Source organism: Cebidichthys violaceus, unplaced genomic scaffold (genome assembly GCF_023349555.1).
Source record: "Cebidichthys violaceus isolate CVI_PGR_0920_01 unplaced genomic scaffold, fCebVio1.0.p SCAF_51, whole genome shotgun sequence".
Lineage (NCBI taxonomy): Eukaryota > Metazoa > Chordata > Actinopteri > Perciformes > Stichaeidae > Cebidichthys > Cebidichthys violaceus.
The window spans coordinates 1,664,163-1,679,351 of record NW_027176717.1 but is presented as its reverse complement, the minus strand read 5'-3'; the positions used below and the strand labels follow the sequence as shown (position 1 = coordinate 1,679,351).

The 15,189-nt window shown below is 42.3% G+C and overlaps 1 protein-coding gene across 6 annotated transcripts in view; it reads right to left on the bottom strand.

Annotated features, from left to right (window-relative positions):
- cacna1c (calcium channel, voltage-dependent, L type, alpha 1C subunit) overlaps positions 1-15,189 on the bottom strand; it is a 242,937-nt gene that overhangs the window by 168,188 nt on the left and 59,560 nt on the right. For all 6 annotated transcript variants that reach the window (XM_068731360.1, XM_068731361.1, XM_068731363.1 and 3 more), the window contains exon 2: positions 8,248-8,662. In XM_068731360.1, the coding sequence (XP_068587461.1) occupies positions 8,248-8,662 (415 nt within the window). The remainder of the gene's footprint in view (positions 1-8,247; positions 8,663-15,189) is intronic.

The following is a 15,189-nucleotide window of genomic DNA, read 5'->3' as shown; positions in this document are numbered from 1 at the left end:
CAGAAAGTGCAATTCTTTGATAGTATATTTGCAGTGTACTATTGAAAATGTCAGTATATTTTAAATACAAAAAAGTACATTTTTTTTCCGCCTGGGTAGGCTTTCAATGATCCATGAAAACCTCTAGTACACGGCACAAAATAATACAAACTCTGACTCCTCATCTTCCTGAATAGAGAACGTCTTCATATCAGGCATGTTACCTCAACAAGGAGGTATTTTTAAACAAGCTAATACATCCTTACATAAGCAGAGGTATATATACACACACACACTGCAGACTGCACAAGCAGTGTACACAGTGGGAGAGATCAAAGCTGTTGAGTTTGCCTTTGCGTTAACAATAAGACATATTGGGTCACTTAGGAACCTCTTTGTGTGTGCAAGGGAGGTTAGAGAGACAGTGCATGCCCTTATATGGGTGTGTCGAGGAGCAGGCCTGTCGCGTGGAAGACGGGATGTGGACGGAGAAAGAGTGAGGTGGAATGAGAGAGAGGAACGGTCCTTGAGAGGGGAGCAATCTCATTATTTTTGGCCTCACAGAGGGAGAGAGGGAGAGTAAAAGCGAGAGAGAGTGGAGAGTGGAAGGAGAGGGATAGAAGGAGAGATAAAGGAGGTCTGGTTTTCATCAACACAGTTCCTAACTGCCACTGCTGTCATCTCCCTCCACCTCCTTTTGCTCTCCCTCTGCTCTCTTCTTCCATTCTTTCCTTCCTTACTTTCTCCCTTCCTTGTTTTCCTTGCATGTCAAATTAGTCCAGACTCCAGATCTTGTGTACTAATGAGTAGCGCTGTCAGATCCTTAAAATCCAGACTAATGTACACTTTTAGCTGACAGCTTTTGCTGCACTGAATCTGACTTTTCTGGACTTTCCATCCAACATAACATGTAGTTTTCACAGGTGGGAAGCCAACGAGGGATCCTTGTTGCGAAGCTAACAACTGGTAATGGTTAGCGGTGTACAATAAAGCTTCAGTTTAAATAACTTTTCCATGTACTACCTATAATCAAACTAGAAAACTTGCTGTGTGTGGCCCCTCTAGAAACAGACCTGCTATCTATTCTACAGCTTAACTACCGTTTCAGAAATAGCCACGCAGACAGAGAAACAGTTAGAGGAAGAAAAACAGAAAAAACATAAGCTTTTCTTGGAAGAACTAATACTTAGTTTATGTTTGGATTAAGGATTGACCCTTGAACACCATCGGCCACAAGATCATTCAGCTTGGGACCAAAATGCATCAAAGTTAATCAGTCACCCTTCTACCGGGGGCTCATTTAAACACTCTCTGGGCTTGCAGGGTCCCACAGAAAAAACAGCCTTTTACTCATTCTGGGTTCCTGACCCATAATTTAAAAAACCCTTGAGGTCTGCTTCCATCAACATGATAATAAATCTACTGTCTACTGTGTTGTTGAGAGCGGAACACTGGGGAAAATTCTGGGCAGTCTGAGTGAAGAATCAAAACAACTACAGAGTCTATTATTAATGCATTAATCAGCCTAAAAATAGTAAATATCCATCTCTAACGGCAGATGAATATTAATGGTAAGAATTTTGCTGGAAGCTAAGAGTGGGAATTGACAGCTCTAGAAAAACAGCAATAACAAAAAGTACAACTGAAATTAGCATCTAGTTAGCTCAGCAGGTTTCACAGCTGACATGATGTACAGCAGTATTCACAACAGTGCTACTGTTTGAACAGAAAGAAGAAGAAAAATGCACCTTTTTTTTGTTGGATTTTATTCAAGAGAAAAAAGCCATGCCTCTCCGGGGAGCCATCACCTTAACGTGGTGGAGAGGTTTGAGTGCCCCCATGACCCTGAGGGCTATGTTGTCTGGAGCCTAGAGCTCCTGGTAGGGTCTCCCATGGCAAATTGGTCTCAGACGAAGGGCCAGACTAAGAATGGTTCAAAAACCCCAATGAAAAAACAAAGGAGATTCGAGGAGACCGTGCCCGGAGGAAGCCCGGGGCCCACGTCTGGAGCCAGGCCCAGTCGGAGGGCCCGACAGCGAGCGCCTGGTGGCCGGGTTTGCCACGGAGCCCGGTCGGGCACAGCCCGAAGCAGCAACGTGCCACTCCCCTCCTCTCCATCCTGTGGGCTCACCACCTGCGGGAGGAACCGCTGGGGTCGGGTGCGCTGCCCCAAGGGTGGCAGTGAAGGCCAGGGACCTTGACGGACCAGACCTGGGTGGCAAAGGCTGGCTCTGGGGACATGGAACATCACCTCTCTGTGGGAGAAGGAGCCGGAGCTTGTGCGGGAGGTGGAGCGCTACCAGTTAGATCTGGTGGGGCTTACCACTAAGCACTGCATCGGTTCTGGAACCGTACTCCTGGATAGGGGTTGGACTCTTTTCTTCTCTGGAGTTGCCCAGGATGTGAGGCACCAGGCGGGAGTGGGGATACTCACAAATCCCCGGCTGAGTGCCGCTGCGTCGGAGTTTACCCCGGTGGACGAGAGGGTCGCCTCCCTACGCCTGCGGGTTATGGGAAGGAAAACTCTGACTGTTGTCTGTGCATATGCACCAAACAACAGTTCAGAGTATTCGGCCTTCTTAGAGACCCTGACTGGAGTCCTGTATGGGGCTCCAGTGAGGGACTCCATAGTTCTGCTGGGGGATTTCAACGCGCACATGGGCAACGATGGGGATACCTGGAGAGGCATGATTGGGAGGAACGGCCTCCCTGATCTAAATCCGAGCGGTCGTTTGTTGTTGGACTTCTGTGCTAGTCATGGATTGTCCATAACGAATGATTGATTTTGTTATCGTATCATCGGATCTGAGGCCGTATGTTTTGGACACTCGGGTGAAGAGAGGGGCGGAGCTGTCAACTGATCACCATCTGGTTGTAAGTTGGGTCAGAGGATGGGGGAAAACTCTGGACAGACCTGGTAAGCCCAAACGGGTAGTGCAGGCAAACTGGGAACATCTGGAGGAGGACCCTGTCCGGGAGATCTTCAACTCACACCTCCGACGGAGCTTTTCTAGCATCCCTGTGGAGGTTGGGGGCATCAAACAGGAATGGACGATGTTCAAAGCTTCTATTGCCAAAGTTACGGCGGTGAGCTGTGGTCTCAAGGTCTTAGGTGCCTCAAGGGGCGGTAACCCTCGAACACCGTGGTGGACACCGGTGGTCAGGGAAGCCGTCCGACTGAAGAAAGAGGCCTTCCGGGATATGTTATCCTGGAGGACTCCTGAGACAGTTGCAAGGTACCGACGGACCCGAAGGGCTACAGCCGCTGCCGTGAAGGAGGCAAAGCAGCGGGTGTGGGAGGAGTTCGGAGTAGCCATGGAGAAGGACTTTCGGTCGGCACCAAGGTGTTTCTGGAAAACCATCCGGAACCTCAGGAGGGGAAAACGGGGAAACATCCAAGCTGTATACAGTAAGGATGGGACTCTGTTCACTTAAACTGAGGGGGTAATCGGGCGGTGGAAGGAGCACTTTGAGGAACTCCTGAATTCGACTCTATTGTAGAGGCAGAGCTGGAGGCTGATGGAGGAGCATCATCAATTTCCCTGGTGGAAGTCACTGAGGTAGTCAAACAACTCCACAGTGGCAAAGCCCCAGGGATTGATGAGATCCGTCCAGAAATGCTGAAGGCACTGGGTGTGGAGGGGCTGTCTTGAATGACACATCTCTTCAACATTGTGTGGAGGTCTGGGACGGTGCCTAGGGAGTGGCAGACCAGGTTGGTGGTTCCCCTGTTCAAAAAGGGGGACCAGAGGGTGTGTGCCAATTACCGCGGTATCACACTACTCAGCCTCCCTGATAAAGTCTACTCCAAGGTGCTGGAATGGAGGGTTCGGCCGATAGTCGAACCTCGGATTGAAGAAGAACAATGTGGAACCGTGTGGCCGTGGAACAACGGACCAGCTCTTCACTCTCGCAAGGATCCTGGAGGGGGCTTGGGAATACGCCCATCCGGTCTACATGTGTTTTGTGGACCTGGAGAAGGCGTATGACCAGGTCCCCCGGGAGATACTGTGGGAGGTGCTGCGGGAGTATTGGGTGAGGGGGCCACTTCTTGGGGCCATCCAATCCCTGTACGCCCAAAGCGAGAGCTGTGTCCGGGTTCTCGGCAGTAAGTCGGACTCGTTTCCGGTGAGGGTTGGCCTCCGCCAGGGCTGCGCTTTGTCACCAATCCTGTTTGTGGTATTCATGGACAGGATATTGAGGCGTAGTCGTGGGGAGGAGTGTTTACAGTTTGGTGGACTGAGGATTGCATCGCTGCTGTTTGCAGATGATGTGGTCCTGATGTCTTCATCGGGCTGTGACCTCCAGCACTCACTGGATCAGTTTGCAGCCGAGTGTGAAGCGGTTGGGATGAGGATCAGCACCTCTAAATCTGAGGCCATGGTTCTCAGCAGGAAACCGGTGGATTGCCCACTCCGGGTAGGGAATGAGTCCTTACCCCAAGTGAAGGAGTTCAAGTACCTCGGCGTCTTGTTCGCGAGTGAGGGAACAATGGAACGTGAGATTGGCCAGAGAATTGGAGCAGCTGGGGCGGTATTGCAGTCGCTATACCGCACCGTTGTGACGAAAAGACAGCTGAGCCGCAAGGCAAAGCTCTCGATCTACCGGGCAATCTTCGTTCCTACCCTCACCTATGGTCATGTGGGCTGGGTCATGACCGAAAGAATTAGATCGCGGGTACAAGCGGCCGAAATGGGTTTCCTCAGGAGGGTGGCTGGCATCTCCCTTAGAGATAGGGTGAGAAGTTCGGTCATTCGTGAGGGACTCGGAGTAGAGCCGCTGCTCCTTTGCGTGGAAAGGAGCCAGTTGAGGTGGTTCGGGCATCTGGTAAGGATGCCACCTGGGCGCCTCCCTAGGGAGGGAAAGGGAAGGGAAGTTTGAGGTCCCCTGCTGGAGCTGTTGCCCCCGCGACCCGATCCAAGACAGTTGTTGGATAAGCGGTTGAAGATGAGATGAGAGATGAGATGAGATGCTACTGTCTGAGGCATTTTGGAATATAAAATATACATTCAGAGTCTTACCAATCAAACCGTGTATGCTTACGACAAATTATCACATTGGGATTGCATCCACACACGCACCGGGACTCTGTTATTTTCTTAAATACTTGCATAACCGCCACATGCAGCTCACAATAACACAGATAATCTCTTATCTTGACAAACTCAATATAAGAAACCTGGGATATACTGATATTATCTGGGAGAGCTGCCTCAGCACTCTTCTGTGTTATGCTGAGAATATTTATCGGAGTTGAAAATGTATACCAATAGCGTAACCTCTCATGTGACCTGATGCAATATATAAGCTGCTAGCTAGGACACAGTGTGTATGTGTGTGTGTGAGTAAATAAATTCACTCAAAGACGCCTTTTCAAAATCACCACTTAGTGTGATTTCATATAGAGAACATGGTAGTTAGCCTCCGCTCTCTCCTCGTCTCTCATGCTGACCTTGCAGTGTGCAGGTAATGCTTAAATGCTATAATTACACAGCATGTAACGCACACAGACACACAGCATGTGTGTCTCTGTGCGTTTGTCACCTGTGTGTGTGCGTGTTTGTGTGTGCGTGTGAGCTCAGACAGGCCCCATCGACCTGTTGAGAGCAGCAGCTGTTGTCATGGTAACAGAGGAGGGAGAGAGGAAGATTTCGGATCGGCCGTCTCTAGAGACAGAGACACTCGCAGAATACAGGTCACACACACACACACACACACACACACACACACACGCACAAAGCCTATAAAATAAAAGCAACACATGAATGCATAACTACACACATAGACGGAACAAATGCATACAGGAGAGAGCACAGTCACCCACGGACCGATGTTCAAACGCGTGCTGCATTTAAACAAGTCCTCATCTGCAGTGATGAAGGACATCCCAAAGTAGAATAGTTAGATAGGAAGCAGGCAGAAAGACTGACACTTTGATGGGGATTTTTCAAACTTGCTGCAATTAAACTACTGATTTGCTCCTTCCATATTTTTGTGACTCCATCCCGTTTACTTCTTCCTCTTTCTGGTCTCTCCCCTGAATGCCCTCTTTAACGTCCCCTGTCTTTCCTTCACTCATCTCATTCCCTCACCTTTCTCTCGCTGACACTCTGTCTCTCTCATCCTTCCCTCCCTTCAGAGCTGTATAAATGAGAGATGCTGGGAATTGTGGGTAATGATCTGAACGCTCATCGGTCATTGGCTGAGATAGGTCCAGTGACCTTGAAGGTTTATGCATGTTTCCTCCTATTCATTTTCTTTTTCTAACAACATAACGGGATAGTTTAAGGTCTACTTTTGACATCATGAATTTGAATAACTAGTGAAAACACACAAGGTGATCTGAAGGATACTTTGCCTGCATCCATTGCTTTAGCACACAAAGATTACACACACTTTAAAAGGCAGGGCAGTTCCCATGGGAAATTTAAGAGCTGTTTTTGAAGAGTGATATGCATGAACAGATGCACACCATTGTGGACTCAAGAGCCTGGCTTTTCACATTAAACTGAGCAAAACCATTAAAACAAATGTAGGACCAAATAGAACCAAAAAGTAGAACTGTGCCATCGTTTATCACTGGATGTAAAAAAGAAACTAGTGCTGTGAGAGTACGTTGGTGTAAGAGTGGGAACCCAACAGAAAAATATGTTCAATCTATCCTGTTAAAAGTAAAAAAATGCTAAATGTAATTACGTTAAAGTTAAATTATAATTGATTTTAACATATTTTAAAAATGAGTAGTACTGTGACATATGCATGTGTGGTGTACAATTAAGAATTTATTTTTCCATAATACTTTTTCTTATAGCCTACAGTGTTATCAGCTCTGATTTTTTCTAATTTGATAATTCCCAAATGCAACCCACACAAACACACGTACTACTTCTAGCTCATCTTCCTTCCTCTCCAACTCGCTCTGCCTTCCACTTCTCTCCTCTCCTCCCCTCACTCTTTATTTGCCCTCCTCCTGCTCTGTCATTTTTCTTGTTTACCTTTCCCATCCTCCCCTCAATCCCTCCCTCCTCAGCTAATCCGCTCAATCATCTCCCCTGTCGACATCCACGTCCTGCCCACGTCCCTGCCTTTCTCATTTCCCCTAACCCCCACTCTTCCTCTCCTTGTCTACCTCTCAGGACGATGTGCCACTGTGCTCACGCTGAGTTGATGCTCATGTGAACCCTCTCCGATTATCAATCACTTTGACTGTGACACTGACCATTTCTGTCTTTCTCCCTTTCTCTCTCAATCTCACCCTGAGGGAAAACCAAGTCATTATGTTCAGCAGCTTAAATAAAAAGAAGAAAAAAAAGAGGAAGGGTAAAAAGGAGGACAGGGGAAGAACAGCAGGAATAAAGGGATTTGGATGGACAGAGGGCGGGAGAGACGGTTAACAAATGGTGAGAGAGAAGTGGAGGAAGCGAAGGAGGAGAAGAGGCATGGGAGAACCTGGGGGAGAGAGGATGAATGCAGCTAGAAGGAGCTAGGGGAAAGACATATGATGGGAGAGGTGTGAAAGAGGGATGAAAATGACACAATTTGTTTTATCCTCCTGTGAGAAAAGGCTGTGAGATGAAAGAGAGCAGAGAAAGAGGGAGCAGGGAAGACAGAGGAAGGGGAGAAAGGATTAGGACGAGTGAATGGAGAGCAGAGAATCACACTGAGTGAGACGTAGGAAAGACAGATTGATTAAAAAAGAGAAGGGATAGAAGAGAGAAAAGAGGAAGTGAGATGCATCCTAAACATGTGTATGTCCTCTATCCCCTATGCCCTCTTTTCTTCTCCTTCTTCTTCTCCTAGCCATGATCCTTTATTTACTCCATTTAAGGGGGCATCTGCAACAAACCTTCGGCATTTTCTTCATTTTTGCTCCTAGATTGACTTTCCATTGAGGTAGTTTTTTATAATTTATGATTCTATAATTTGTTCTTTGTTTGCGTTTCTATTTTTATGTGTTTTGTTTTTGTATCTGCAACACTGTTAATTGTGATGCTACCTGTCTTGGCCAGGACGCGCTCAAAAAACAGATTACTAATATCAACACAGCTATCTCCTGGTTACATAAAGCGTGCACAAAATACAATAAGGCATCATGATGCAAAACGTCACTCAGAAAACTAGGAGCGTGGGAGAATAGATTCGGGACAGGTTTCCTTCAGGCTATCCAACAAAAGTGAGTTAATTGAGAATGTCATGTGTCAACCTTTACTCCACATTGCAGTACATAGACTAAAGACAAGCATCCCCTCATGGTTAGTCAAAGGATACTTCCACTCTACGATGCTGATGCAGGCCCTGCGGATGGGGTTCTTGAGTGTGAGACAGAGTAGGGCCCGTGGCGGCCTCGTGGCTGTCGTCGTTGTCTGTTTCTTGGGCTTAGAGCTATAGTGTTGTCTCTTCCTTTGCGTGGAGCTGGCTGTGGAGATGGGCCCGCCCCCTCCTGCCCCAATCCCCGCCCCTCCGCCCGATGCGGGGTTGCCCATCATCTTCGCCTGCCGCGCAGCGTCGATGGCTGCTTGCCAGCTCAGGGCCGCCCCCGGTGTGGCGATGTGCTCCGGGGCCAAGCCCACCATGCCCACCCCGTGGTTGACCCCGCCCCCTCCTCCGCCATGGTCGCCGCCGCCACTGAGCTCGTTGGTGAGGACGGGGGGAGGGAGGGGGGGAGGGGGAGAGTAGTCGGAGCCTGAAGTGAGGAGAAGCAGGAAGGGAAAAGAGAGGAGAAAGAAAATTAGCAAACAACACAAGTTTACTGTCAGTGAGCTCTTTAATCACGGTCAGTAAGTGATTCACTTGTGGTTGACAGTTTGGTCGTCTACTTTGGCGGCTTCAAGGGTGTTTGAACTGTCGATAGATCAGTTAGTGAACCCCGTATATTTTTCAGACACTGAAGTCTCTCCCTGTAGGATAGACGATGACTAACAAACTCCCATCTGTCAAACAAGTACAACAGACTAGATGTGTGCTGTTTAGTCCCTCAGCATATTGTGTAGGTTATCAACACACACACACACACACACACACCAGCAACTACTGACTGGTGTAATGATCATTCTCTGCGCATTACAACATTAGATAATGATCATGATATCTCACAACTCTTTTTTTTATTTTATTAAAGCTTAAAAAAAAAAATCTAACAAAAAATAATATCAGAGTTGGCTGATGTGGCCCGGGAAAGGGAAGTTTGGGATCCCCTGCTGGAGCTGTTGCCCCCGCGACCCGATCCCGGATAAGCGGTTGAAGATGAGATGAGATGGGAGATGAATAATATCTGTACTGTTGATACACATCCTGCTATTCTCTGCCTTGTCTAAATTGTAAAGCATTACAAGAGGAAAGTATTGTTTAATTGCCTTACTACTTTGTAACGTGTGGACTACTAAAAAATATACACCAAAAGCCAACATCTTCATGTAATCACTAAATCTTTCATCTATAAAAGTTAAACATTATGTATAAGAGACACTTGAAATCGTTTATCACATTTTTTAATAACCACATCGTATTTAAAATGCTGCTGAAGTCCAAATGTCCCAAGTGTCCGCTCGGGTTGCCCAGTTAGGAATGCCCCTCACGAACCCAGTGCGTGGTGTAATAATTGATGACACGCCAGCGGGGACTGTGGTCTGAGAGGAGTCACGGTTTGGCATCAGTTATAGGCTAACCATTAGTATCTCAGTGGGCAAGTTTTATAAACGTCCACCTTCTCCTCCCCACTTGTTCTAGCACACTGCGAGCAACATGGCATCCAGCCCACGGCTCTCTCTGTAACATTAATTGTCTAAGGAAATATTCTGCTCCGATCAATATTCATTGGCGTATAGCCTTTCAAAAACAACTTTGTTCAAGAGCCTACTCATACACCTGCATCATGGGGGCGGTCTAGCGTAACAGCACCAACGACATTCTGAGCTGATCCGGGAGAACGTGACGAGGTGGAAGTGAGTCAGGAGCAGCTAATGGGTTTAGATCAGAGTGGGGAGCTGCTCCTCCTGCAGCAGCGGCTTTCCACAGCAACAGCTGAGGATGTGACAATGTGGAATTCTATTGAGTACATTCACAAAATAAATTGATTCTAGTTGATCTGGTGCCGACTAGCAAGGGTAGCGATGTTTAGTAGTCGACTAATTGCGCACATCTGTATTACTAGTAAGGTATAATGACAGGGGTTCTTGAGTCAAATGTATAGTGGAAAAGAGAAAAGAGGAATTTTAGAGATAAATGAGAGACAGAATTTCAATAATCTCAGTGAGATTACATACTAGTGTCACCCAGACAAATTGTAGGAAATTGTAAGTAAGAGAGAGCGGATTATCCATACTGTATTCTTAGCCAGATTAAAGACAGTTATAATATCCTCTCAGCCCGGCCTTCCCTCTGACATCTGTAAAAGGATTCCACAAATGCGTACACCATATCGTAGATTACACGCTCTGTGAAACCACGTGTCCTATTCAGGGTTTAAGACAACGCACATGTGTGTCAACAATTGTTATCAACGCAAAACTAATCTTCCAAACATACATGACATTTGAAATGTTCCTGAGAACGGAGAAGAACTGAATTGCTGTGTGGAAACTACAGTACATTTCTGAAACTATGAAGTCCAAGCTGCTGATTCCATCAAACCAAAGGAAATTCAAAAATGTCGCACACAGTTCTGTAACCTAATGTCGGAAACACACCAAGCATCGTTGAAGGGCAGCTCGCCGCAATAATTGCGTGTTCATATGTTTCTGGCGGGAGGAAATCCTTCAAAACAAAGGTCATCATGTCACAGGAATCTGTTTAATGATTGGCTGCAAGTATTCTCTGGCCACAATTTGCCTATTATCCCCAATTATCTTTTGTTGGGCCACATTTCACCGCAGAATCAAACGCCCACAGCTCGCTGAGCTCTTTCTAAAGACATTGCATGGAAGCTTACTGCTTTTGGGAGAAAAAGAATGCAAAACTTTAAGAACCCCTGTAAAGTAATTCCAACCTAAGCAGTCACAACAGAGATAAGGGAGAAGAGATGTGCAGAGGTTAAAGAGAAGAGGCGAGAGAGACTCATCCAGTATTCTTAGGACGATTACAGGGTACAATATCTGCTAAAAATCACGTTCCCTCTCACTTCAGAGCTATACATCTCTACATATGAACTCACAGGCCTGAGGGTGCATGACATCAGATCCTGAGAAGTTGTAAGAATGTCACATACACACACACACACACACACACACACATCCTAGCAGCATCTACCCTCACATGCTGTGTGTTTCCAGTGACATGAAGTTGCCTATACTGTGAAATGTATCATCTCAAAAGTAATGGTGTGATCTAAGCCAGAAACACACTTGCAATATAGTGCTAGTACTTTTCTGCTTGGTAAGTTACTTGGAAAGTGTAGCATATTAACAAATTTCTCCTTTCAAATTACTTAAAAAATTGCATTGCTCACACCCATGCATTGCATCTTATGCCTCTAACTCAACATGTCCAATGGTGAAAGAACTATTCGGAAGTCCAAGTAACAGTGCCACTATTTAAAAATACTCTATTACAAGTAGCAGTGATACTATTTAAATATACTCTATTACAAGTAGCAGTACCACTATTTAAATATACTCTATTTATTACAAGTAACAGTGCCACTATTTAAATATACTCTATTTATTACAAGTAACAGTGCCACTATTTAAATATACTCTATTACAAGTAGCAGTGCTACTATTTAAATATACTCTATTACAAGTAACAGTGCCGCTATTTAAATATACTCTATTACAAGAAGCAGTGCTACTATTTAAATATACTCTATTACAAGTAGCAGTGCCACTATTTAAATATACTCTATTACAAGTAACAGTACCACTATTTAAATATACTCTATTACAAGTAACAGTGCCACTATTTAAATATACTCTATTACAAGGAGCAGTGTCACTATTTAAATATACTATATTACAAGTAACAGTGCCACTATTTAAATATACTCTATTTATTACAAGTAGCAGTACCACTATTTAAATATACTCTATTACAAGTAGCAGTACCACTATTTAAATATACTCTATTTATTACAAGTAACAGTACCACTATTTAAATATACTCTATTACAAGTAACAGTGCCACTATTTAAATATACTCTATTACAAGGAGCAGTGTCACTATTTAAATATACTATATTACAAGTAACAGTGCCACTATTTAAATATACTCTATTTATTACAAGTAGCAGTACCACTATTTAAATATACTCTATTACAAGTAGCAGTACCACTATTTAAATATACTCTATTTATTACAAGTAACAGTGCCACTAGTTAAATATACTCTATTACAAGTAGCAGTGCCACTGTTTAAATATACTATATTACAAGTAACAGTACCACTATTTAAATATACTCTATTACAAGTAGCAGTGCCACTATTTAAATATACTCTATTACAAGTAACAGTACCACTATTTAAATATATTCTATTACAAGTAGCAGTGCCACTGTTTAAATATACTCTATTACAAGGAGCAGTGCCACTATTTAAATATATTCTATTACAAGTAGCAGTGCCACTGTTTAAATATACTCTATTACAAGTAGCAGTGCCACTATTTAAATATACTCTATTACAAGTAGCAGTGCCACTGTTTAAATATACTCTATTACAAGTAGCAGTGCCACTATTTAAATATACTCTATTACAAGTAACAGTGCCACTATTTAAATATACTCTATTACAAGTAACAGTGCCACTATTTAAATATACTCTATTTATTACAAGTAACAGTGCCACTATTTAAATATACTCTATTTATTACAAGTAGCAGTACCACTATTTAAATATACTCTATTACAAGTAGCAGTACCACTATTTAAATATACTCTATTTATTACAAGTAACAGTACCACTATTTAAATATACTCTATTACAAGTAACAGTGCCACTATTTAAATATACTCTATTACAAGGAGCAGTGTCACTATTTAAATATACTATATTACAAGTAACAGTGCCACTATTTAAATATACTCTATTTATTACAAGTAGCAGTACCACTATTTAAATATACTCTATTACAAGTAGCAGTACCACTATTTAAATATACTCTATTTATTACAAGTAACAGTGCCACTAGTTAAATATACTCTATTACAAGTAGCAGTACCACTATTTAAATATACTCTATTTATTACAAGTAACAGTGCCACTGTTTAAATATACTCTATTACAAGTAACAGTACCACTATTTAAATATACTCTATTACAAGTAGCAGTGCCACTGTTTAAATATACTCTATTACAAGTAACAGTACCACTATTTAAATATACTCTATTACAAGTAGCAGTGCCACTATTTAAATATACTCTATTACAAGTAACAGTACCACTATTTAAATATATTCTATTACAAGTAGCAGTGCCACTGTTTAAATATACTCTATTACAAGGAGCAGTGCCACTATTTAAATATATTCTATTACAAGTAGCAGTGCCACTGTTTAAATATACTCTATTACAAGTAACAGTGCCACTATTTAAATATACTCTATTTATTACAAGTAGCAGTACCACTATTTAAATATACTCTATTACAAGTAGCAGTACCACTATTTAAATATACTCTATTTATTACAAGTAACAGTGCCACTATTTAAATATACTCTATTACAAGTAGCAGTACCACTATTTAAATATACTCTATTACAAGTAACAGTACCACTATTTAAATATACTCTATTACAAGTAGCAGTGCCACTGTTTAAATATACTCTATTACAAGTAACAGTACCACTATTTAAATATACTCTATTACAAGTAGCAGAGCCACTATTTAAATATACTCTATAACAAGTAGCAGTGCCACTATTTAAATATACTCTATTACAAGTAGCAGTGCCACTATTTAAATATACTCTATTACAAGTAACAGTACCACTATTTAAATATACTCCATTTATTACAAGTAGCAGTGCCACTATTTAAATATACTCCATTTATTACAAGTAGCAGTGCTACTATTTAAATACACTCTATTTATTTCAAGTAGTAGTACAGGTGTTACTAATAACATTACCGATGCCATGAAAATTAGAAAGCGAGCCAGCATGCACAACAGGAGAACCTTGAAACCAAAGCCTGGAATGCTCAGCATGACTTATATGAATCATTTAATTATTGTTACCCATGTATTCATGTGCAGCATTTAAATGTATCATATGTATCAAATGTAAACATTTTTTGGCGTTATCAGTTGAAACTTTTGATCTGAAAAGTCACCAGTAACGGTAAAGTGTTTGTCAAATAATGTTACTAATGTTACTAAGTGTGCCCAGGCGAATTTTTTTTTTACTTTTTTGTATTTAAAATATACTGACATTTTCAATAGTACACTGCAAATATACTATCAAAGAATTGTACTTTCTGTAAATATATAAAAAGTATACAAAAGTTAGGCTTTCACCTATTTTCAAAATTCAACTTTTAACACACTTTAAAATAATTGTACTGTAGTATACTTTCAAGAAATATATTATAAAAAAAATATACTTTAAGTGAAAGTTCTGTGCAATTACTTAAATGTACTTCTTTGAACTTTGTTTTCAAACATATTTTTTTTATATTTCAAAATGTATGCTCTAAATTACCACTGAAACAAATGCACTGGATGCACATTTTTAAACTATTTTGATATCTTGCCGTTTTAGTACGTCTTATTCATGCTTATATTTCAGTACATTATGTGTATATTTCTTGAGGAAAATGTTAATTATTATTGATTATGTGTATTAGAAGAATGATGCACCGAAAGCCCCTTTATAACCTTTACAATTGTTTAAATTATCAAAATTGTATAAAGTACACAAATAGCTACACTCATAATCATTCAATAATATTTTTAAGTAAAATGTAGCTGAAATGTATGAAATCAAAAGTTTATTCATTCAAACACTTAAACATTACGTAAATATGCAATAACCTGAAAATATGTATAACCTGAATGTAGGCAAATCAAGTAAACTTTACGTGACTGAATCATCACGTGAAGCTCTGTGTAAGAAAACGTCACTTCACCAACGTGACACGTGACTCTGAGCGTGGACTTGGCATTCTGATCAGATTCTGACCGACCGAGCAGGACCAAGTTATAAGGTAAGTCCAATCATCTGCCATCTTAAGTAACAAGTTATTTTAGAAGTATTTGTTTTACTAAGACGGATATGGTTC